The sequence below is a fragment of the Heliconius melpomene genome, chromosome 4, assembly GCF_056956725.1.
Source record: "Heliconius melpomene rosina isolate 202511_hmr_F chromosome 4, ASM5695672v1, whole genome shotgun sequence".
NCBI lineage: Eukaryota > Metazoa > Arthropoda > Insecta > Lepidoptera > Nymphalidae > Heliconius > Heliconius melpomene.
Genome location: NC_140392.1, coordinates 2204183 through 2231063, shown reverse-complemented (window position 1 = coordinate 2231063; position 26881 = coordinate 2204183). Strand labels below are relative to the sequence as shown.

The following is a 26881-nucleotide window of genomic DNA, read 5'->3' as shown; positions in this document are numbered from 1 at the left end:
GACCACAAAACGTTAAATCCCGTTTTTCCTGTTCCCGTATGCATTTCGCGAATAAGAAAGTCTTGGTTTTTTTATTAGCTCTTTGCTGTATCCTGCACATAGCATTGCGTAGCACAGCAGGATAAGCATGTGAGAACCTAGTGTTAAGACACTCCCTTCCCATTAAAACGCTTCCGTTCCGAACTTTCCACCGAAATCTGGAGGCATTCTGAGCACATACCACTCACGCTTCTGCCTCTGAAGCACGACTGGCCTCAACGAAGTCTTAGTGATCCTCTATGTTTTCCAAGGAATCTATATCTATATATATAAAATCGATAGGTCACTCACTCATCACGAAATCTCAGAAACTACAAGTGCTAGAAATCTCAAATTTTGCATAGGAGTTATTTATAGGACGTAGGTGCTCGCTAAGACGGGAATTTGCAGTATTCGACTTTTAAGGGGTTGTTTGTGGGGTTGAAAGTTTGTATGAAACTTCCTTACTACAAATGCTAGGAGTCTCAAATTTTGCATGGACATCACTTATAGGACGTAGGTACTCATGGAGACAGAAATTAATAATAACGTAGTTCATGCAGGCGAAACGAAATAAATATATGTCAGCCTCCTAACTGCAGTCAATACGTCTGTAAATTGTCTGTCGATCATTTAGTAACGGTACATTTTTGTTTATGGTTAAACCTGCAAAACTGTGTAGTACCTAATATGAAAAACAAATATTACTTATATGAAATGAAAAAATACGTCGGATATTCCGATATACAGCTTGTAAGTTTACATTTTATAATTGTGCTAACTGCGACCCTTTTCGTATCTCAATCGTTATTCCTTCTGTAATTATTATCGAATCTCGTTCGTTGATCGATGTTGCTTTGCGTTTACCAATTAACTAAACTGTAGGTATATTTACTAAAAGCAATTTTAAAATATTCATAATTCGTAATTAATTCTACTCAATAGCTTGCGGCGTTGAGTGCCCCCATTCAACACGCAATGCCTCCAGAATTTAGCGGAAAATGGGGAACGCAGTGCCCTTACACTAGGTTCTCTCTGCCTATATAAATAATATTAAAAATACCTACTTTAAATTGATATATCTCTGTTATTTGTGCACCGATTGTAATAAAACAAGCTTGCCAGTCTTGCTTTAATCGTTTCTGAGATTAGCATGAAAAAGCGCACAGACAAACAGACAAAAATCATTGTTATAGGTTCTACTACATTGATAAACGCCCCCAGTACAGACACCGATCAGTTACGATTTTATTATAGGTGTAGATTCGTAAAGAAATCTTTAATTTGCAAATTAATACGTTTTTTAATTTGCAAAAAACTTAATAATTACTTTATAATTATTGTAATTGCATATATTTTATAATTATTAAAATTTAGCTAAAATAGTTTTTTTTTCTAAGATCTTATGTTTCCTACTTAAACCATTGTATTGTAATTACTATTCACTTCCGTCTAGAATAAAATCCTTTTATTTTAATCTTTGTGTGGGAAATGTATATTATTTAATTATATATAGATATAATATTCACGTTATTATTATTTCTTAGATAGTTGTTATAAAATTTATTGAATTATTTATATAATTATTTTAATTTGGTTAGTGATGAAAGATAACATTCCTTTAAAACCACGATTTTTTTACATATTAATAAATTTGCATATTAAAGTTATATAATAATGTCTAAAATACAAAATATAACCCTATACTATACATATATACTTATGTATAGTATAGGGTTATACTATACATAAGTATATATGTTTTGTATACTTATCTTTCATCTTAATTTTTTTACTTACCTGTATAACCACTTTCTCTAACTTCATATATAAATACATAATTATAAACAAAAATCCTTATATAATCATTATATATAATATGATAATGAGTGTCTAATATTAAATGAGCGTATACCTACTTCGAAAAATGAGTAGTTATTTATATTCTCACAGAGTTTGCTTAATTTATTTATTAAAAATTATTTTTCGGATATATCTATTTCCTTCGGACGTAATTATAATATAAATATTTTTGTATACCACCTTTGCTTATTACCTATACACTCTTATTTAGAAATGGAATGTAAAATCTCGATTTTTGCAGATACCACCAGAATTTCGAGAAAAACTGGCTCCTCTTAATTCCCTAATCGGCCTATATACCAAATATAAACTTTTTAAATTTCGACTTTGCGTTGCCTGTCGGTCACTCAGTAACGAAAGATTTTTTTTTATGTAATTATATACATACCTATTAGTTTACCTTACCATTTACTTACATATAAGAGTTTATTTAATAATTCATAAAAAATATTACTTATTCCATCATTATTGAGGCCAGTCGCGGTGCAGTGGCACAAGTGTGAATGCCACAGATTGTGGGTTCGATTCCCACTTGGGGAAATGAAATATTTATTATTTTCACTTCTTCGCTCTGGTGTTGAAGTAAAAGCTTGGCGTTGAGTCCCGCTTATTATTTTTGAAATTTAAATTACATGTTTTTATTATTTATTACTTATTTATTTACATGCAAAATGATATTTTCTTTTTGCTATTCAGTATAAGTATGCAGATATAATCTTATTTATCGAGTTATTTATAATGTGCTATACATTTGGTATTCGTTATATTATTTATATGTATGTATTATTTTAAAAGTATATTTTTTGCATAAATAAAATGTATAACATTGACGTAAATCAATAAAGAGAAGGTATTTTTCTTTATGCAGCAAGAAACTGCGGCCAGAACGTGACTGAGACGATGACGTAAAGTTTCGTTATAACAAATACAAAAAGCTGTTCAAAATATTTTTATATATATATATATTTTTTATTTATATTATTTTGCTTGTAAATTATTTATATCTGAACAAAGGGACTCCAATTAACTCTTAACTGATATTAAATCTGTACGTTATATGCACTTTATAATGTACAGATTATGGGTATAGTTAACAACTCATAAAATTTGCCAATTATTAATTACTATTAATTGTAATTAATAATCATTGATAATTTAAAATTAATTCATTAGTAACTACTTATAAATGTTAACTGAAATGTTTTATACATACATACAGACGTGACGAAAGTGACATTTTAATATGTAATAGAATATTTTTTGACAACGAGAAATATGACACGTTATCATCGTCGTGTTTCCATAGGTCATGGAAGCAGTGGTGCGTAAACCTTTTGATTCGATATAAGTAGTAGAAATATATATTTTATTCGTATTTTCAAAATAAAGAAGCAATATGACGTAATTCAGTTGTAATAAAATAATTATGTATTTATATATCAGACGCACACCAAAAAAATAAGAATCATTAAAAAAATAAAAAATAATTGTTATTTTCCATAGGACCCTAATATAATATTCATATAATAAAAATTAAATAACAAGTGTTTATCGTGCTTCGAGCATAAGTAAATTGTGATGTGAAAATGTCAGTTTGCGTATGGGACCTGATGGATTTAGTGCCAATGAGGTGTCAGTGGATAGAGAGATTGCGACACTGCGGGAAGACGCTGTTGAGGAGACAACGGAGACTTATACGGAGGCTTAAGAAGGTAATTGATTTTGTGAACATTAGGTGGATGAGATTGGAACTTAGTGTTAGTCTTGTTAGCAGAGGAGTGTGTAGAGGAGAGTGAGTTCCTCGAATGGGAATTGAACCCACGATCGTTGCACTTACAGAGAAAATATTACTATTCAATTAATTAAATGACAATAACAATTAAACAAATAACAATAACAATTTATGATTATTTTATACAAAAAATTGTATTGTTTTTTTATATATAAATAGATATTAAGCATTGTTCTGTAGAATAGAGTTGCCCATATTTTTATAGTCAATTAAATATTTACGTTCCAAGTTTACGATTTTATTCGTACTTAGTTTAAATTTAAATGCTATTCAAAAAGCTTATGTTTCGTGAATGCTCCGTTTTGTTCTCCCACCCGGAAAACCCAAGCGGGAACTCTTTTTTAGCTTGACGCTGTACCACGCATATAGCACGGTAGGCAGAGGGAACCTGGGAACCTAGTGATAAGACTGGCACACCTGTACGGTGAATCCGTGGAATGTTAAGTAGTTTCTTCTCATTTAACTAATGGCCACGGTGGCAACTGGGGAAAGGAGTGTCTGACCACTTGGTTCCTTCCGTCTACCCTGCTGTATACGGGATATAGCGTGAAGCTGGTTTTATTAATTTCAATATTCTTTTTATAGCCTTTACTTAATATCTTCCTTTTTCCTACACGTACTTAGTATACGTAAGCAGGATTTTCATTTTTTTTTCTGAGATTCCATTTACATTTTAAAGGCCGGTACATACGTCATCTGTTTGGTCCATTCACATCGATTGCTCCTAAAGTTGATATATGTGTGTCGCTCACTATCGCAATATCCTGAATATTTTTTTTGTTATATAAATTGTTTTTTTGTATATTTTTATATAAGAATGTTGTTTGTATTTTTTTTAACTTAAGGTTTGTTGTGCAATTGATAAATAATTATTTTACGACGTATAAACTTTGATAGCTTTTAAAGTTTTTTTTTAGCTTCATGTTGTATGATATAACAGGGTAGGCAGAGGGAACCTGAGAACCTAGTTTTAAAACATTCGGTCCCATTAAAATGCTTCCGCTCTTCACTTTCTGGAGGTATTGCATGTAAAGTGGGGGGAACGCCGCGCTTTGCTTTCTTACCAGGGAAAAAATTAAAATATTATTTTTTTCTCGAGTGGGTATCGAACCCACAACCTGTCGCGTTTACATGCTTGTGTCCCTGTGCCACGGCTGGCCCAATTAACAGAATTATTTTTAGTAAACCCTAACAATATTAAAAAAAATATAATTATTAATTCCTGCTTTTATTATATTAAAATATATCCAGTTGTCTTATAAATGTAATAATATGTATGTATGTATGTCATACATTTCCATAATTCATATTATAAGTTAAACGCAAAAAGCGACTCATAATTTTTCTTTTTCATCGACATTGAACCGACCCAGTTTCGAAAATGCACCATCGCCTTTGTGAAACAACACTCCAGTTCGTGACAATATAAGTATTGTGAAACAGTTCCCGAGGGCGCATTGTCTTTGACGATTAATTGTAATTTAATATTGTTCCTCACTTTAGTTTCTAAGGAACGTCGGTGCTTATAAGTTGGTATAGTCCTGCTGAGGATATCATTTTTGTGAGTAGTCATTTTTTTTAGTATTTAGATTTTTTTTTTGCCTTTGAGCAATCTGTCATTTGTTTAAAGAAAGCTAAAGAAAACAAGTATTCCCAAAGTAATGTTTAATTCAAGGTTTTAATTCTCGTGTTCAGGCAAATACACAGGAGATCAGTATAGAGTTATTTTAAAGTAATGTTCTTAAATTCCTTTATGATTTTTAAATAATACCACTTATTTATTACCACTTGTTTTTTTTTTGTAATTAAACATAAACATTTCAATGTTTTTTAAGGTATTAAAATACACGACATAATCGCAGATCGTAATTTTACTTTATAATTTTTTCGTATTTTAATACCTACCTTATATAATTATGAGTTATTATATGAAATATTTTTACTAAAATTAGCATTCATTTTACTAGAACAAAAAGTGTAATTTATTTACTAATTCAGAAGCTTTGGCACATATTTAACTTTTTTAGATATTTTTTGAATCTGGGTCTATGATTCAGTGATTGCATCTACAAATATATAAAAAAAAATTAAGTCAGGACTTTCCTTTTCATATTTAGACAAATTTTGTTATAATCATTTATTTTTCCACAAATTGCTATAGTGGTGCATTTGGAATACGCGTAACTGAACGCAGTGATGGAGGTCTTAAATATAGCTTGAACTCATATCCCCAAATATGTATCTTTTGGTTAGACGACAGGAGGCGCGGGGTCTGGTTCTGTAACACGTAATATTTAACGGCCAGTGACAAAGGAAAGTAAGGAATGACTCACTGTGTTCTTTCAAAATCAAAATGCATATTCTTTGTTTAATCTCAGGTCATTACAAGCATTTATGAATCGTCCAGCTGCATAAAATGTCAGTAGTGTCAGTCCCACAGAAAACTGCCACCGGCTCGGAAGGCAGTTCTGTTGAGAAGAACCGGCAGGAAACTCAACAGTTGTTTAAACCATCATTAGCTTCCTCGGTAAACATCAACAGCAATTGTTTCCACATTTATTATTGTCCTTGTGGTATTATTGGATCTATAGTAGTTTTGGATTGAATAGTAAACTTTGTCATACTTTTGCTTTAATAATATTTTTTGTTCTTCTCAACCCACATAATGCAAGTGATTCATAAACAAAATAAAAAACAACTTTCGATTTATATAACATAAACGTCATCACCAAAAGTACAGGCAAAATTCTATTATAAAAATCGGGTTAATCGAATGATTCGCGTCAACAGTATCGATGATAGTTTGTCGGTCGATTAGAGGTTTTGCTGCCGTTATGTCACGGCCTAGAAAGTGGGTACGGTGCCTTCCGTCCTAACGGTTAGTATTGTTTCGCTATTGTTAGGAAATGTATATTTTTATTTTGAAAGTTATAGCCTCTTGGTAAGTTTGTCGATATTTTTTTCTAAGTTCTCTCGTTTGAAAAGGGGTGCTTAGCGGGATGAAAGGGGGCTCTGGTCTATCTGTTGTGGATCCATTTAATTAAAATTAAAGTTTTTATAAAGCCTATGTTACTATTTATTTATTTTCAAATCTTTGTTTAAAAAAATAAACAATTTCAAAATGCGGTGAACGGGGCATCTTAACACTAGGTTCCCAGGTTCCTTCTGCCTGTCCTGCTATGTGTGCCGTGCAGCGTGACGCTAAAGGAAAATACGACGATTATTTAAATTCAAACAATTTTAATGTATAATTATTTATGTAAATATTCAACTGACAATTCCAACAAGTTCCAACTCTTCAGATTTATGTTTCTCATGTCAATTGAAGATGTTTGTTTGTCCTCATCAACGACGATTGTAAGATGTTTGTGACAAGATTTATTTCCATTTTATTTTACTTATTTTTCTTATATTTTACAATTCTTTGTAATAATTATTTACTAGTAAAAAAATACTACATTACGTAATATTTTCAACTTTACATTGTTTTTTTGTTAATTATTTTAGTAATTATATTTCTTATAAAGAAACTGATAATCTACTTTTTCGCTTAGTGGATTTATAAGAAAAATAGAATTCTTAAACTGAATTATTTTAAAATTATGTACGGATCTCCTTTGATCTCTAATCAAAACAAATCTATATGCTTATTACTTTAGAAATATTTAGAGCCGCTTACAATAATTACAATAAAATATTTACAGTTAATAACTTCTTAATGCATGTGGAATGCGGAAGTACTGCACGATTGACGATTGTCATTAGTCGGTGGAATCTTCACTCGTTCATAGATAAATGTTGCTTAGAAACAAAAATCAAAATATAGTAATAATTCTAATTATAATAAAATATATTTAATATTTTTAATTTCTATGTAAATAAATAACTTACTTCGACTTTTTTTACTCATAGTACTTATTTGTAAAACTGATATAAGAAAACGTCGGTTCTTATTTATAAGTCGATCTCAATTCGGAGATCGATCTCGAGATATTGTTTTCATTCATACACATAATATTTGAATAAAAACGGCATTTCAAGATCAATCTCAGATTTGAGAGCGGTTTATAAATACGGGCCAACATACATTCTCTTCTTCTCCATTCCAATATAACATTAAATTCTATATAAAACTAATCCACACACTTGATTGTTATTGTTCGACCAATCAGTGTCTATAGGTTGGACCGCGATGAGGCAAGCGTTACGACAGCACTTGCCAAACTGCCGTTATTACTTATGCCTGGATTTCACTTTTACACGTATGACTTGTCCATTTATCTTACTTGCCTAAATAGAGTGGAGGAACTATTTAAGAAAAAACATTTGTTGTTTAATTTTTTTTTTAAGTATTTTAAATGGGTCCACGGGAGTCACTAAGGAATAAATTTAAAGACTTTAACATCCTCACACTACACTCCCAATATATTTACGACAACTTAGTATATGTGCATAAGAATATTAATAAATTTAATAAAAACAGTGACCTCCATCAATATAATTTAAGAAATAAAAATAAGCTTGCTGTGCCCTTCTCTAGGCTCCATAAAGTGTCTCACTCATTCGTAGGTCAAAGTATACACTTTTATAACAAACTTCCAAACGACGTGGTTAATTTATCACTGAACAAATTTAAAAAAGTGGTAAAGCACAGGCTCTGCCAAAAAGCTTATTACTCTGTTAAAGATTATGTTCGCGATAAAGATGTTTGGAAATGAGTTGCTCTATTTCTAAGTTAAAATTGTTAATTGTGATTTATAACAAATGTTGGCATTTAAAAAGAGTGGCCATGAGTTTCTTTGCCTGTATCTTCTCATGAGCTCAACCATTTGAACGGGCTTTTTTCAAGTCAAAATTGCACATTTTTTTTGGTTATTTTGTTTTCCATTTTTTTTTTTTTTTATCTTTTATGACATGTCCAAGTGAATGTTAAGCATTTTTATGGAATAAAGATATTTTGACTTTGACTTTGACTTTGAAATTTAAATGCTGAAATATCTATGAATTTTGTTTTACTATACAGTCTACATATTCGAAGTATTTATTCGCTTTTCTTATATGCCATATAGGAACAGATTAATTATATTTTTGAAGTAAAAATAAAATAGAATTTACATATTTTTTGTTTAATTAATATAAGCACTTGTAAAGTAACATAAAAAGCAGTACTATTAATAGAATCCAGTACTCGAGATATTACTTTTTTTTATTAATACTTTTTTTTATTAATACTTTTTTTTATAAAACTTTATATATTTCGAGATTTTTGTCCTATGACATATTACTCTGACGTCTTTCTATAGTTTTTTATGTATTCTAACATAAATATTATATATGCATAAAATAATATAAATGATAAAAATTAAGGCTAGCCGTGCATGCATGCTACTGTAAAAGCGACAAGTTGTGGATTCGATTCCCATTTTGGCAAATGAAATATTTTCATTTTAACTTCTTCGCTCTAGTATTGAGGCAAAACGCGTCGTGGAACTTCGAACGGTAGTGTTTTAAAGGGAAACAGAGTGTTTTAACACTAGGTTCCTCAGATTTACACTGCCTACCCTGCTATGTGCAGGGCAGAGCGTGTTATTGTACTAAAAAAATAATAAAACCAACGAATGTGCAGACTATTTATAATTAAATATTACAAACTCAACAAGTTATTCACGTTGGCATGTATAGGTATTGCACTAAATGTTTCGCAAAACGATTCGTTTCGTGTTTGTAAACAAAGATTGAATTTATTTATTTAAATACGAGAAGGGAAGTGTGAACTCGTTTTTAAATTTACTGCTGTAGGAGATAACCTTTAGAGGCATATTAAGCATTCATTATGAAAATAGATCTGTAATTTAAAATAATTTAAATTTTATTTGGAATTTGACTCGACACTACCGTTTGGATGTCTATATAATGCACATAAACTGATTGTTAACAGTAATCCCGGTTGGGGTTATTTTAATAGTTTTTTTTTTGGATAGCCTAATATTGAATAATAGAATATTTTTTTCTGCGTTAGCTATAATTTTTTATACGTAATTCATGAAAATTTTATATATCAAAAATCTAATAATATGTATATGCCTAATTATATCTACCATATATATATTTTTTAGTTAATAATGCGCCTTACTGCACATTAGTTACAGGAGTTACAGTAAACCTGGTAGGGTCAAGGTGCTGTAACCAGGTCACGCGTAGACGCCACCGGATACTGTTGTCTTTTTAATATTAAGATGTTTTGTAATTTGTTACGTCATCATGAATATATGCGTATCTTTTCGCAGAAATACATTCGAATTCGATATCTTTTTTTCTTTCTTTTGTAATTTGGGGAAAATTTTGCTTGTAGAGTGAGAAAGGAAAATAGTCTTTTTTGGCAAATATTTTTTTCAATTTATCGCTGTATTCTCCGCACATAGCAGGGTAGGCAGATGGAACCTGGTAATCTAGTGGTAAGATACTCAATTCCGATTTAGATACTCCTGTTACCCATTTCGCTGAATTCTGATAATAATTTTGAAAAATTAATATAATATGGGTGCATTTCACACGCGGTAGAAGTTTCGGGAAGAGTATAGTTATAGGTTTTAGTAATGATAGATAGAGAGAGAGAGATAATGAGAGATAGAGAATAGACTAGTGATACAAAGTATGATAATTATTTTAAATTTTATTCGCATATATTACATAGATTTATTCAGACGCAAAACTTACATCTTCGATAAATGATACATGTGATGAGGCTTAGAGTAGCTAAAGTATAAAACAACCTTTAAATCTTGAAATATTTCTATTTAAAAATATTTCCTTGACTGGGAATCGAACCCAAAACCTGTCGTGTTTACAATTGTACGCTTGTGCCCCAGCGCCACGAGTTGCCTCTCGTTGATTCCTCTGGTTGATTCATTGTTGATGACGTTAATTGTTTCTTGGAATATATTTTAAATTAATTATGTTTTATAATTAAATAAAATATTTTTATATACATATTTTTTATGAATTTCAGACTAGTTTATGTTAAAATGATTATGTAAATGAAAATTTAACTTGGGCTGGGATTGGGATTTTATTCAGGCAGTTCTCAGAGGTCGCACGTACTCTGTAATCCACGAATATTTTCGTTTTTAATATAAAAAAAATAAGGCTTAAATTTCATACTTATACTTTTGATAAGTATAAAATTTAATATAAGTAATTAGTAAATGCACTATTTCTTAATAAGTTCGTATCGTATTGTATGTACATAAACCGCAGTGAATGTATTGTGTTTTGTGTTAGACAGTAAATTTAACCAGAATTTCATTACGATATGGTTTGATTATAATTAATTATGTTTATATATAAGTTGTTGTTATTAACTTAACGCATTCATCCAGATAGGAAACCTAAGTACCTAGTGTTAAGACACTCCGTTTCTCATTAAGACACTACCGTTTCCCACTTTCCGCCGAAACCGGAAGACATTGCGTGTGGAGTGGTGGAACTCATGACGCTTTTTATCTCGTTACCACAGCGAGAAAATGATAATATAAATTTATTGTACAGTGGGAATTGACCCCCACACCAGTTCCCATTACAGTTACACGCTTGTGCCTCTACACCATCACAACATCTCAGACAAAATGTTAACATTAAAATCCTCTTGTTACAGATGTACCTGCACAGTTGGCGCTCGGACGAGCTAAGCATGTTGGTAGGTGCTAAAACGACAGGCGCCACGCCCCTGGTGATAGCCTGCAGGAACGGTCACTACGATGTTGCTGAATACCTCATCGAGAGGTGTAAAGCGGATATTGAGCAGCCTGGCTCAGGTAGGGATATATTGTTTTTTCTTTTTACTCTTTTGCAAGGATCAATTTTAATGATTTAGCTTAATCACTTAGGAGGAATCGTGGAATTTGAGTTTTGCATCATTACATCTGTAATCTTTTAAAAAGGCTATTAGGTATATGCTATATTACATTACTTTGTCAATTTTTTATTAATAATTTCGATATAACCCACTGTTACCTTCAGTAATGTTGCCTCGGGTACTTAGAATGTGTCTTACACAAATCTTAGTTATTTCCATATGACCACGCGGGTGAAGTCATGTGTATAAGCTAGTTAGTTACCTATACCTATAATTTTGATTTTCTATTACACTTGATAGAGTGACAACAGCCATTAAATCCGTTTCTCACGAGCGGAGCGGACCCGTTAACCCGTAACCCGTTGAACTCGCAAGAGTGAACTGCATACGTGTGTTTCCTTCAATATGTAGATAGTCGGGCGGAAAGGACCGAGAGAAGAATGAGTTCTGATGATATCCTTCTTAGTTCTTGACTTGTTGTTGAAAATATAAAGCTATTGTGTTTAAAGGGAGTCCGTTTCCCTTTTGCAGTGAAAACCGGGCTTTATTATGTAAACTGATTAATACTTTAAGCTGTGTTTTTACAATCTATAATTACGCGATTTCCGTCTTAGAAATCGATCATTTCATATGAAGTAATATAAATATTAGTCAATATTTGTTTTAAATATAGCTAGCTTAACACTATTAAGACAGTCCAGTCTCCCCATACACCTTTAAAATTTCGAGGTATTCCATGTTCAACTCCTCGTTTTGTCTTGTTACCAGTGCGAGGAAATAAAAAGTGATTCTTTCTCCCGAATAGGAGTTGAAAAACAGTCGTTCATAGTCTGGCGTTGTGTCGCTGAGGCACGACGGCTTCATGATATTATGCGTACTGCCCAATCTTGAATACTATTCAATTGTCTTAACTATTCTAGACCAAGCGCAATAGCGAGCGGAGACTTTTACAGAGAGTTTGAGTAACTTTATTACTTTACTTATACGTTTACCGTCCGTTGTGATAAAAAAGATACAAAGCTTTGTTTCAATATACCAATTATCTTGTTATAGTAACCTTTCATCAGAACTGACTCATGGGGAAATACTTTTCGCTATTTCTTCTTGCAATATAACAGTCATCAAATACATGGTTTTTTTTTATTGCACACTCAATCACTCAATATTCTTCAATCTCAAGGTATTACCTATTATTGATAAAACGAGAGGAATTTTACCTATTATTGAGAAAACTGGTTATATAAATAGTAGCCACGTAGCACCAATTTGACTGGAAAAGCGACTGTTCTGGGTGTGAGTCGGGAATATTTTATTTATTCTTATTTTCATTTCCACAAACATTGCACGAGGGTGCGACTGTAAGCGCGACGGTTCTGGGTTCGATTTCCATTCTGAGGATATGAAATATAGTATTTTCATTTCAAAATCTGGTAACGTGGCAAAGCGCGTGTCGTTGAGTTTCGCCACTCAGCACACAATGCCTCAAGAATTCGACGGAAAGTATGGAACGGAACTGTTTAAACGCTATAGTTAGATAAAATGCGACGTTAAGCTCCGTCACTCAAATGGAATAAAGAATGGTCCGTCTTGGCTGTTATCATTATCTAGAAAATATAAAAATATTCCAATAATTATTCTGAAATGATAATAATATGAGAAAACAATATATTTTTCTCAAGAACATAAGTTTTATTGTTCTTACCTCCGCATTGACTCTCCTATTGCGTCAATCGTTTGGCCGTACGCCATTGTACCTCGCGTGTAAAACGTATATTTATTTACCTTTGCTTATGAAAATATATTTTTATACTTTTGTTCGATATTATCGTTTTATTATTATATAATATAAATATTGTTTTAGTTTAAATAAATTGTGAATATTATTATTGTAATTGGTTGTAGTTCATTTATATAACTATTATTCTTATGTATTCAAAATCAATCGGTCGTACCGCAGGGCAAGCGACTGTAAACGCGAATGATTGTGAGTTTCATTCCCACTAGATGAAATATTTAATATTTTCATTTCCTCAATACGAAATGTGTCCAGAATTCGGCAGATAGTGGCTAATGGAAGTGCCTTAACATTAGGTCCCCAGGTTCCCTATGCCTACGCTGCTATATGTGCGTACAGTGTGATAGCGAAAAAAAAAACAATTTTAGGGTGAGGCTTAAACAGATCTTGTGTATTATTTATGTAATAAACATTATAGTAGCCTTAATATTCGCCACCTTATGAGTGGCGGCAAAATATATAGCATTTTTAAAATTATAGTGACCTAATCAAAAAATTACCATGATTTTGGGAAAGAAAAAAATATATATAAATAAATAAATCAACAATTAATTTTTAAAAAAACATTTACTACTGTATCATCTAAAATGATTTTGTAAGCCTCATTTTTGTACAAAAAACTGTACAATTTTTTTATTTGAAACATTGAAACTTAATATTTTAAAAGGTCACTATAATTCTAAGAGTGCGATATATTTTACTTACTTACTCACTAATTCGATGCCACCTAGTGTCTAGTAAAATGACTTAAAATACTATAGCAAATAAACATATCTCAATCTTATTCTCCAGTAACATTCGACGGTGAAACAATAGAAGGCGCGCCCCCACTGTGGTGCGCCGCGGCCGCCGGGCACCTGCCGCTGGTGAGGCTGCTGGTGCGCGCCGGCGCCAACGTCAACTCCACCACCAGGACCCACAGCACGCCGCTAAGGGCGGCCTGCTTTGATGGACACTACGATATTGTTAAGTTCCTAGTTGAAAATGGCGCGGGTTAGTGGTGTTTTTGGTATTTTGGATTATTTGTATTTTAGTTTTTTTAGATAGATACAGTAGGGGTCGATGTGTCTTGTTCATTTTGGAAGCGAATGATCAAAGAATCCTAAAATCAAATTGCGCACGCTCAGCCATCTGAGCTAGCTTCAAAATGGCCACGACTCGTCGATCATGCTCTATGTTAACTTCTGAGAATTGAACTCGTAACAATTATGAAGTATTCATGAGATCACGCAATAAGAATATCACGTAAAGGTTATATGTATATCATTTAAGATATAGACAAATACGGAATTTATATTAGAGTTACCATCGGATGCATTTAGAGCACAACGTCTTGTTGTGAATGGATTATTTATATTTATGCAAGATTCGATACTTTCCAAACCCTACTAGCATTTTTTATTAGTGCTAAATGAAGAACAAAGACATGCGTCAGCAGGTTTTCTCATCCCAACTAACAAAATCCAGAAAATATCGTATAAAAATTAGTTTATTACAGAAAGTTAACAAATTTAATTATTCATATTTGTTACAGATATAGAAATAGCGAATCGTCACGGCCACACTTGCCTCATGATAGCCTGTTACAAGGGCCACATACACATAGCCAAATACTTGCTGTCGTTAAACGCCGACGTCAATAGGAAGAGTGTGAAAGGCAACACGGCGCTCCACGACTGCGCCGAGAGCGGGTCGCTGCATATACTTAAAATGCTTTTAGGGCATGGTGCCACTATGGATGTGGATTCTTATGGTGGGTTGGTCTGGATATTGGTTTTTATTGTTTTTTTAATGTTGATCTACTTGTGAATTTGATGGTTATGGGTTTTATCACAATTAAGGGATGTATTTTCTTTTTCCTGCTCTGTTAGCCGCCACTCTAATTTGGTCGGGAATTGTGAATTGTTTCTAAATTTGATCAATTATAGCCATTGTATCGTTTTAAATGACAACTAAGTCTTTCCCAATATTATGTCATTGTTCGGTTTTTCAACTTAAAACCTCTACCTGGATGACTCCTAAAAAGTTCATTATAGGAAATTAGAACCTATAAAAAACTTGAATCTACTCTTTAAATTCCTATATATATCTAAACTATAAACATTACCATAGAAATCTACAATGAACCAAACAAATACAAATTACTTTTCAGGTATGACACCCCTACTAGCCGCATCAGTGACAGGCCACACCCATATTGTAGAACACTTAATAAGCACCGAGAACGGTCTCGTATCGCGCCAACAAAGGATCGACGCTCTAGAACTGCTTGGTGCAACTTATGTGGACAAGAGAAGAGACATGGTGGGTGCTCTGGCGTTGTGGAAACGAGCGATGGATGATAGGTGAGTTGGTTTTACTGGGGAATAGAGGGTTTGGTATTTGGGCGGTTAAAGTGTTAAGACACTCCGTTCTGTTGAGAACACTTTGTTATATTTTCTAAAAAGGTCATTCCTAATTGGTTCTGGTATTTGGTTCACTTTAGTAATCTTTCGTTTCTTAATCGGTAACTTTCTTCATATTACTAAATAATTTTACCGTAACATTTGGCGATCCGTTGTCTCTAGAGGGGTGGCCAGACAACGGACGGAAACAAACGGAATACAGCTTGAAGCTAAAAAAATATTCTAAATCATTTTTCCTTGTATAAGGATCGAATGAACAGTTAAATCATTTAAAATACAAACAATTGCAGATTCCCACCAGACGACAGCGAGCCGATACCAAAGCCCAAAGACATACCGCGCATAGAAGCATACGACTACGCAGTGGAACCAACCAACTCGCAACAACTGGAGGAACTGCTCGCCGACCCCGACGCGATGAGGATGCAGGCCCTCGTCATACGCGAAAGGATATTAGGTAACCTTAACTTACCTATAAGTTATTTTGATATTTTAAACGTTTTTATATGAGTTAGGAACTGACCTTTGGATTGGCTGTTCCAGTCCTTCAAATACCGTTATAGCCATTTTTATTGATGAGAGTACTACTAGAACGTAATTATTATGGTCAGTTTACTTCAATCGATTACATAAATTAATAAGTAAATTATAAAAACACATTTTAAATATTTTGATATACAACTAATTATTAAAATATTTAAAATATTCCACAACAACATAAATATTTTGTAAGACATTCCGCTCTCATTTAGTCTCTTCCGTTTCCCACTTTCCCCTGTGTTCGTAGCCATTCGGTGAGTGGCAGAACTCAACGCCGCGGAACTTTCTGAATTAACTTTTTCTAAGTCTAAGTATTTTCTTATAGGTTATTTTGAATTTGCTTCGATAGACTGATTTTCAAGCAATCTGGTGAAATATTTGAACTACCTAAGCGCATTTGAATATAGTTAGATTAATTTTTTATATTTTTGTATGAAAGTATTTTATTTTTAATGAAATATGTTAGAAATTTTCATACTTTCACATTTAAATTGAGTCTGTTAAACGAAGCATGATACGAATTAGTATTTAAAATATGCTAATAACTTTTATTATTTGAAATTAAGTCGTGTTAAAAATTATAGTGATTGTTAGAATAATATTAAAAGAATGTATATTTTTTAGCTTCACACTTCACACTTCATATAATAAGATAGTCACTGTATCCACTCACTTGTTAGGATAATCAATTACGTTCTCCGCTTGATATATTTTAAAAGAGAAGATTATATTTTTAGATGTATTAAATATAGCACTGATGCTTAAGATCATATTATTAGAAATTTGATATGGGTGTCCTCGAGTATCATGCTCCTCATGCTTTTGATCCATACTATATTTGATCATCTTGGCAGTAACTCCATCTGCTCAAATGTAACTGCTCCGAAAATCAAGAGTAACCTTTGAGTTCCGTCACCCAACACGCAGTGTCTCGGAAAGTTCAGCGTCTTAACACTACATTTCCCAGCACTATACATGTGATACAAACGTGAACCCACCAACTTGCAGGTCCGGCGCATCCTGACACGTCGTACTACGTGCGCTACCGCGGCGCGGTGTACGCGGACGCGGGCCGCTTCGCGCGCTGCCGCCAGCTGTGGCACCACGCGCTCGACATGCAGCGCGCCGTGCTGCCGCCGCTGTCGCCGCTCACGCACTCCAGCCTCTACAGCTTCGCGGAGCTGTTCGCGTATATGTTGGCTGAGAGGGCGCGGCCTCCGCTCAGAGGTGATTGTATATATATACGCGGATGAGGGTCGCTGTCGCTCCTCACTATCAGCTTGAAACATTCGATCGCATACAACATAATTTGGGACCTAATAATCTGTGTAACGGTTGACTCTTTGGCTTTTTCATAGAGACGTCTTCTCGCTGTGCGTTCTCTAATAGGGAATATTCTGGGGAACTCTTTGATCTGGTACCTGTCACCGACTTTTCGCACAGTACGTCACAAACTTAAATATCCTCCATGGCACTCTACTACTGTGGGGTTCCTCTTACTTAGGAACTTCCTCCCGCGCACCATACATCTGTGGAATGACTTAGCTTATCCAGTCCTGAGTTATACAGATTTGTAATTATCTTGATTATATATTTTTTATAATCTATACATTAATGGAACACCCATAATAAAAATGTAATCTTATGGCATTTATGTTTGTTAGTTACTTTTAGTATTTATTTAAAAGAGGTTGTGTTGTACAGGTCATAATCAGGGTCCTATAAATAATATTATAAAAATAGTATTATAAAAATATTTAATTTTAAACATTACAATTTCAGGTCGCATAGTACCACCAGTCACATTCGAGGACATCGATCCAGTATTCCGTAAAGCTCTCTCCGAAATCAATAGAGGAATGGAACTCCTGACATCCAAAGTGATAGACAGAGAGCACACACTCTCCACTCTACAACGCGTGTTGGTGATCTCTCTGCATTTGGCCGCGTTACTAGCGAGATTATTAGATACGCCCGAATGTACGCAAGAGGTTACAAGAGAGATACATAAGGCTGTTTACGCCTTGGTTAAATTGGATATTAAGGTTAGTGTAGGTTCTTTTTTTGGTTGTACTGAATTTATATTTTTACTAATTGGTCTTAAGTGAATTAGGGGAAAAAAGAATTTAAATATATTATATCTCCTAATAACAATCATATGAGTTTCCTTTAGATAAAGGCCGTTGCCTACAAGCAACTGCCCCCGTTTGATTTCTTTTTCGAATGGATTTTATTGCTGTTGACCCAGGTCAAGTCAAAAACCGGCCAGACTGGTCTTGACAGCGTCACCGGGCGGGCGTCACCCGATTGACACATTTCCACCACTTTTATAGTATTTTTCACCTACTTTATAGTTTTTTACATGAGTTCGCTAACAAAATATTATCTATCTCCAGGTCCGTCAAGGCCGCTCTGCACTTCACATAGCGTGCTCCTCAGAAGTAGGACGTGGGCGCGGGGCGGGATCGCCAGGCGCGGGTCCGGCGGGCGGTGTGGGGGGTGCGGCGGGGGACGCGTGTCCCGCGCTCGTGGCGCTCATGCTGCGTCTCGGAGCGCCGCCCGACGCGCGTGACGCGGACGGGAACACTCCTCTGCATCTTGTGTGTAAGGTGGGTGCAGGATGAGGGGGTGTGCCCTAGGTACTACTCACACTTGTGAGTATAGGAGTAAAAGTGTGTGTGTATGTGGGCGTGAGAGTGTGTTAAGTGTAAGTGTGTATGTTTTCTGATCGATTTCTTTCTGAGCAATAAGAAGTCTTTTTTTTTGCTTCACACTGTACACAGCAGAGAGAACCTAGTATTGAGACACTGCGTTCCACACTTTCCGTCGAATTTTTTGATGCATTGCGTGTTCGGATCTTAAATTCGGGCTGTTTCCTTGGTGCCAGAGCCAAAAAATAAAAATATTAATAAAAATAATTAATTCCCTTGAGTGAGAATGAAACCAACAAGGTTAAAAAAACATAGGTCTTGTTACATTATTTATGCATTTGCTTACATTTTTTTTATAATATTACATAATGAATTTAAATAAAATGAATAACATATTTGATAAATGACATTTATCATATAACTAATTTGCATATTACCCTCATTCCAGTTGAACCCGTGTCCCGCAGAAGTAGTCCGCGAGCTCCTCTCCCACGGCGCCCACATAGACACAGTGAACTACGAGGGCGAAACCCCCGAAGAAATACTTAAAACTAACCAACAAAACATAACATCCATAGTAAATCCATTAAAATATACCACTCTAAAATGCTTAGCAGCGAGAACAGTCAAAAATTATAGATTGCCGTATAGACATGTTGTGCCGCACTGCTTGCATTCTACTATTATTACGCATTGATTTTTTTAACTAGTTTTTTTATATATGTTTATATCTATGCAGTGTGTGCTCAATATAATGACACTGGCTGTGTTGAAAATTCCAAAATCAATATAATTTCGCCCTATATTTGTTTTTATCACGCTTTTATTAAGTTGACTGTAACGTTGTCACTATGTAAGAAACTAAATTTGACTTACTTTACCATGACTTGATTTGACCAACGTGACATTTAAACTTAGGTGCCAACATAATAATATGGAAGCATAGAGCTGGTCTGATGATGGACCCTGAAGGTGAGAGGTGAAACATGTTCAGATAAATTATAAACCAGATAATAACACAACAAAATAATAAGCAAAAGAATGTAAAAAGTTATAGTTGGTATTAATTTTGGCAACTTAGAAAGTCCTGTTTTGTTTTTAATAAAAATTACATAAAATGAAAAATTATAAATAATGACATTGTTGTCGTTTTTAGCTATGGCAACCAAAGTTGAGTGATTTCGACGCATTGAAGTTTAATATAATAACGTTATATGGAGTTTACACTGTATTTGTATATATAGTTAATTAAAGGTCTCTATGTATATTGTATATCAATATTTTAATACGTAAAAACTGAGTCAAACCTAACCTATAAATGTAAACGCCATTTTGTATTAGCTTTTGATGTGTGCATTTAATAACGAAAATCGTTAATATACTATAAATGTTAAATACTTTAGTTTTGATTATTATACCTATATGTAGATTTGTAATATGACAACACCGAATTACATATTGAGTTTAAAATTGACAAAAAATGTTTTTTTTATTATGATAATTTATACAATTGACATAAAGAGCAAGGTCCAAATGAAAGAACGAAGTGTATGTTAGTGGTAATTAAATTATTTCAATACATAAATATATAAAGTGCGCTATCTATGTTTCAGTTTCATGGTCGTTTATATATTTTGCTAGAAAAATCGCGCTTTTGTATACAAAAAATATGCGACATTTGTGAAAGAAATAAGTAGAATGAATATATTTGAAAATCTTATTTAATTTGTAAAAATATTTATTATGTAACTTGATATTGGCATATTTACGTATTAATATAACATCCTCAGAATGAAAGAGAAATAACCCAAAAATCTTATGTCCACTTTCATTGTCATAAATTTTATGTCACTTTTATTTAGTAAATTTGATGACAATCTTCTTCGTGTGTTCTCCATACAACGTGACATTGGCGAAGTGATTGGTGCTCAAGCTTCAACTGGCACGCTCGAAGCGCCAAAAATTAAGAACTGAACAGATAAATTGGATGTAATTTTGTCACTTTTTGGTCACAAAATGCTTAATGTCATTTTCATTACGTCACTTTCATTCTAAGGTTGTAATACAGAAACACTAGCCATAGTAATTTAAATAATTTCATTTCAACACTTGTAGATAAAAATTCGATGTGATATAAAAAAATATATTATTACTATTTTTTTATTTATATTTTAAAATTCTATTACATATGTTTATTTATTATTTGAGCTTTTTGGATTCATGTACATAATTATATAGATTATATAGAATTCTATTGTTGTATATATTATTGTATTTTTAAATTCGGTGATTGTTTTGTGTATAGATTTTTTTATTAGCTTCCCACGCAAGGTAAAAGGCGGAAGCTAGGAACCTCGTGCTGAGACACTTTGTATCCAATAAGGCCTTTTTGTCGAGTGGGAATCGAACCCACAACCTGTCGCGTTCACAGTCGTAGGCTTGTGCCCTTGCGTTACGACAGGCTCCTGTTGATATAGATTACTAATAAAAAAAGTTAAAATTTTGTTTAATTATAATGATTCAAAGGTATAAACTACTGCTATTATTATTTTTTATTTGTTTTAGAGATTCTGTACACATTAAGATTGGTATTAAATATCTTTTGTACTGTGTTTTTTTTTTTTGGATATTTTGTAGTGCAGCTAGCGTAGTTTAATAAATGTATAGCATTAATTATGGTTATTAAAAATGTCTAAAGATCTTTATAAAAGATATATTTTCGTCGAAATACAATAAGTTTTAGTAATTTCATTTAGTCTCGCCTTTTAACGAATTTATTGTAAATTTCAATATTTATTTTTTTGTAATACCACTTAATATATTAATAAATGAAAAAAAAAATATTTTATAATGTGTATTTGAATGTTAAAATGATAATGGTTGGATAATATGTTTGTCGGTAGTATAGTGCCACTTGTTAGTATTCACTGTTGTATAAAAAAAATAATAAGATTTTCAGCTCAATTTCCAAGAGCTCAATCATTGTAAAACGCAATTGATTTTCATACTTTTAATTTTTTTGTAAGTCATTCGTGTTCAATATATTTATGGTCTAGTGTCTTTTTGTACTATTTTTTTTTTATTTTTTCAAGTGCATGGGTAGGTTTGGTTATGACTAGTTTTTAATGTTTTTTTGGTATTACCTATCACTGTCGTTTTCTACGTACGTACGTAAATACCGCTAAGTCCAAATTAACAATATTACGTAATCCTATTATAATTTGAACTTAGCAGGATTTGAACCTACTAAATATTATATGTAATAATAATATTTTAATAATATTTCAGTGACCTAAGCCTTTATTTTTTTACGACGATAACTAGTCTATTATTTTACGTAAATTTTATTCAATATGGCCGTAACAAAGTGTCCGTCACACCGTACGGATTTTTTACTGTGCATTTTTATTTCCATACATTTTGTATGAGGGGCCATTCGTAAATTAATTTATTATAATTGGTCAATATAAATAGTAAAATTTTTACTGATTAAGCGCGAGATAACACTTTCAAAATGTAAAAAAAAAAGATTGTTAGACCCTCTCCTCCCCCAAAACCAATCAACCAGCAGTTGTTAAATTAAAACAGCAGATCAGAAATTATTTTGACTTACATAAATTTCAAAATCTAATACTTTGAAATGTAATGTCACGGAATTGAGGAACTCTCTCTCTCTTAATTGTGTTGTGACCTTACAGTACGGTCGACGACTCGTGACCGCCCTGAAGTTTGCTATAGCAAATACGGCGGCGGCGACGGCGGTGCAAATTTGATTTTAGGAAATTTTAGTATTTTTAATTATTATCTTCCCCATTGTTTATTGAATCGTCTTCCCGAGTGAACAATGCGCAAACGTTCAGAAAGCCTAACATCAAGACTGCCACAACTCATTGTCCGTATTATAATTAATGAATGGCCCCTTTATGCTTATTGTCGACAGGTTCCCACTAGTACGGTGTGAATGAGGATTGTCAGTGTAAAAATAGTATAAGTAGGTAGTTTATACGAATTAATATTAAATGAAATTTCTGTGTATATTATGATAACGACAAAATTAATTATTTTATTTGATTTATTATAAAGAAATTAAATGTATATTGAAGTTGAAGTCGCGAGTGTTAGTTATAGTTTTGTAATTTTCACAAGTTAGTTGTGTATTCTCATAGTGATAAATGTAGTACAGCGTGATTATTAATTATTGTAGGTATTTTTGAAATTAATAAATTTGCTTTAAAATACATGGGCTTTTTTTATCCGACTACGGCAAAGGAAAAGGAGGGTTATGACTTTGAACTGTATGTATGTGGGTATGGATGTTCATCTGTTCCCTCGTAACTTTTAAACTTGTTATTATAATTAGACAAATGAATTGACATTAGAAGCCTTTGGAATGAAAAGGCCAATAAAATCAAAAACTTTCGATCGTCCGCTGGTTATGGGTTACATGACGTGACGTTAAATAACTAATAACTAAAGCTCCCTCTAGATGAGTTAAAGCTCCCTAGAAGGTCCCTCTCCCTAGTCCTAGAGGACTTAAAGTAAAAACTAAAAAAATAAAAATTCTTAACGGTGTCGTGTGGGGTATCAAATGAAAGAGCTTTCATAGCACATTTCAAATATGTAAACATTATTAGCTGTTGTTGACGGATTTGCTTGCACCAATCACCCGATAATTGCAAGAATTTATAAAATCACTACTAAGTTAGTTAGGTATCATAATTGGACCAATAACACGAATTCACATAAATTCAAAATAAAATAAATAAGTTAAATAATAAGAAAGTATACTACTAAATAAAACACGCTCTAAAAAGTACCTACGATACAAGAAAATAGTCTCCGCTGTATTTGTTATGTACGAATTAATCAAAAATTGCTGACTATTAAATAAACAACGTACACGTATAATATGCTTATTATAGCCGTGGTCGTATGCCATCTACTGTAGCAAAACAGTTTCATTATAATAATTATTAAATTAAAGTGGCATATGATCACGTCTATCAATTCCTCGCTCTAATTATAAACAAAAAATAATTATAATAATTAACACTAAGAGGCCATCGTGGCGAGGTGTGGGCCTGTAAACGCAACTGTTATATGTTCAATTCTCACTTGGGGAATTATTATAATTTCCATTTCCTTGCTTGGGTCACAATGTAAAGCGCGGCGTTGAGTTCCGCCACTCAAGAGAAACGAATGTTTTAACATTTCAGATAGGTACGCCGTATTGATCAGGCACGACGCAAAAGAGAATAAACACACTATTTGTTTATCGCACACCCAGAAAATACAACGTAAATGCTAAACGTTATTAGGCAATAAATAAAACAAGAACATATGTGCTAATCATTTATTAACTAGTAAATGTCAAAAAATATAGTATAATAAAATGATTGTATTAAAAGTAACTTTTATATGTATAAAAGAAAACATTTGTATATCGAATATTTCGATATTTATATAAAAGATTAGTATACGCTATTACATATTTTATAAAAGTATTTTTTTTATTTGAAATGTTTTCATTTAATATAATAATGATCACAATTTCAATTTTTTTTCATTTTTAAATGTCATATTCAGCCAATTTCAAATTTTCTCTTCATAGAAATTACTAGTAAGACAATAGGTTAATATAATTCCTATACATTTTTGAAAAAAAAATATTTTAACTGAACAGACAAGAAACGATTTATAAGTTTATTGAAAAATGAATGCTTCTTTTTCATTTTTTTTTCATATTTTCATTGCCAAAGAAAATGAGTTTTAGCTGTTGGGGTGCGGTGTGCAGTAATTGTTGCAAATCTTCCGTCTTAGATCCAGGGAATAAACTCCACATGACTTTCACTGTTTCCAAATTTCTCATCATTACTTTAGCAATTTGAACACCTTCTGGATTTTTCACTTTAGCTATTTTAACCACTGGTTCTATAGGCATTTTCTTGAGCTGAAATTTTCTTATGGCACAAACTAAGGGCCAATATAAGAATTGTTCATAAAAATGTTCTGTTCCAGTCACTGCTGATAGAAATAATTTACATCTTTGTTCATTTTCATTATTCCAAGTGAGTCCCAATGCGAGGGCTTCGGATGATTGCAAAGTGGGAAATCTGTGGCGGTTCTCAAAAGCGTAGGCCGCTACTAAACCAGCAAGTCGATTTGCAGTGAATTCAAAGTTCTCAATTAAAACATTTGGGCCAGTTTTTTTCACTAGCAAGGGTGTTCTGGAATATTATATTGGTTATTATAATATAATTTATAAGTATTTTTCATTAATGTAAACCAACATTTGTCATTTTTCACTTTCACACCGACATGACAAGGTCAGGTAGATAAGATACTTTATTCTCCACTTTCTGCTTGATTTTCAAGACATTTTGTAGAGCAGTGAAATAATAATAATATAATTATTGATCCCCACTAGTGGGCATCGAACCCACAAACATTGGACATACAGTCAGATGCTGTCTTGCAACTATGGAAATACCAAAACTCAATTATATAATAACAAAAAAAATTTAATTCACATTCAAAAATATAATAATATATGTAACTTAACTTTACTTTGTAACAGGATTTCAATTCACACTCGGGGAATGATTTATTTGCATTTCTTTGTTCTAGTAACGAGACAATGTCTAGAATTGAGTATTGCTGCTAACATGCAATCTGTCTACAAATTAAGTAAATAATAAATCAATATTTTTACTGAGTGACTAACTTGTTTTCCAGCTCCATTTCTTTAAGTGCAATTACTTCACCAGGTTTTACATCCTTTAGAGATTGTCTTAATTCATACCCCTTTGATAATATAGTCTTAATATTATCACTGTGTCTCAAAAATTCTGAATCTTTATATACATCATAGAATATTTTTCCAGAAAATATTGGAAGTTCTTTGTCTTTTGATGAAAACTCAAATTTTTTCATTGTTCTGAAAACAAAACTCTTAATGTGTCATAATTAACTTAGGTACTATGAAATTAATATCATATAACAAATTAATATGAATTATAGATTCTACTCGAGTCAACCAAGGAAGAATTACAGGGCAAAGAATTACAAGGCACTTATGCTCAAGACATAATATAAAATATATTATAAAAATAAAAAAACCTGGTTGTCAAATATTAGCCTAAGTATTAAGTTTTAGTAGTACACTCTGCTTTTATCTTATCACAAATACATTACTCCAATCACTACTGCGTATACTATTACACATACGTCTACAGTTTTTTATTGCAAAGATTCTTAAAACATATCAAAAGTACTACGAAGCATAATTTAAGTACGTACTCAACAGTGAAGACTAAAATACTTATATATTGTTGTGGCTCCAGTTTTTAGTAGCAACAAAATGAACATTAAAATAATATTACCTTAAAATACAATAGCTTTATGGTATGGTTCTTTTATTTTGGCGTTTCGAAACAATAGCTCGAACTAGACACTCACAAGTTTTTGTAGACAATGACAATGACTGTAATAAACATAATAAAAGTTTTACAAGAAGGGAAATACCCAGTAAAAGTTAAGATTATTTGGATGCATTCACAATTAATCTCAGATAGTTTATTGTATATGATTGTGTAATGTATTTCTAAAAGTCACGTAGAGAGAGAGAGTTTAATTAAATTATTAAAAAGTAGTGAATAAAATTTAATAGAGAGAAAATTAGCATTATGTTACTTTTTAGTTTTTAACGTTGGCAACTTAGTTGGCGACTCACCATAATTAAAAATGCTACGACGACTAATTTAAGCAGATTTCAATGAAATTAATATCAAATTATTTGATAAATTCGTTTATATCTACGTTTCATGTTTGCAACTGCACAAAAGGGATGAAATTTGTCAATTTATTTTGGATAAGAAAACAAACATAAATATAGAACAATAATTTGGTACCGATTTGTAATTGCGCTACGCAATGGTTTTACTTTTACGGCCGATCTTTATA

The 26881-nt window shown here is 32.5% G+C and overlaps 2 protein-coding genes across 5 annotated transcripts in view; one reads left to right on the top strand and one right to left on the bottom strand.

Annotated features, from left to right (window-relative positions):
• The window catches only part of LOC146539402 (protein fem-1 homolog CG6966), a 70274-nt gene extending 47117 nt beyond the window's left edge, over positions 1-23157 (top strand). The window contains exons 2-11 of one of the 2 annotated variants that reach the window (XM_085208175.1): positions 3385-3593; positions 11328-11487; positions 14116-14316; positions 14858-15076; positions 15476-15668; positions 16019-16185; positions 17277-17495; positions 18051-18313; positions 18665-18877; positions 19368-23157. In XM_085208175.1, coding sequence (XP_085064301.1) covers positions 3468-3593; positions 11328-11487; positions 14116-14316; positions 14858-15076; positions 15476-15668; positions 16019-16185; positions 17277-17495; positions 18051-18313; positions 18665-18877; positions 19368-19616 — 2010 coding nt within the window. In that variant the 5' untranslated portion in view covers positions 3385-3467 and the 3' untranslated portion in view covers positions 19617-23157. The remainder of the gene's footprint in view (positions 1-3384; positions 3594-11327; positions 11488-14115; positions 14317-14857; positions 15077-15475; positions 15669-16018; positions 16186-17276; positions 17496-18050; positions 18314-18664; positions 18878-19367) is intronic. The other variant, XM_085208176.1, reaches the window with a different exon arrangement.
• Positions 23158-24260: 1103 nt separating this feature from the next.
• On the bottom strand, positions 24261-26466 carry LOC146539401 (uncharacterized). 3 transcript variants are annotated; one of them, XM_085208179.1, is made up of 3 exons: positions 26219-26466; positions 25644-25856; positions 24261-25146 (listed from the first exon to the last, which is right to left on the bottom strand). In XM_085208179.1, the coding sequence occupies exons 2-3, from the start codon at positions 25850-25852 to the stop codon at positions 24648-24650; spliced, it is 708 nt and encodes a 235-aa protein (XP_085064305.1). In that variant the 5' UTR covers positions 25853-25856; positions 26219-26466; the 3' UTR covers positions 24261-24647. The 3 variants fall into 3 exon arrangements, with proteins under 3 accessions (XP_085064305.1, XP_085064303.1, XP_085064304.1); XM_085208177.1 differs by having other exon boundaries at positions 26302-26456; XM_085208178.1 differs by lacking the exon at positions 26219-26466 and adding an exon at positions 26039-26195.
• Positions 26467-26881: the final 415 nt, after the last annotated feature.

Bases quoted from the DNA above. Each gene is read 5' to 3' on its own strand.
- LOC146539401 (XM_085208179.1), bottom strand. From the start codon at position 25,852: ATGAAAAAATTTGAGTTTTCATCAAAAGACAAAGAACTTCCAATATTT. The intron at 25,147-25,643 runs GTTAGTCACTCA...ATAATATTCCAG, and splicing joins GAAATGGAGCTGGAAAACAA to AACACCCTTGCTAGTGAAAA.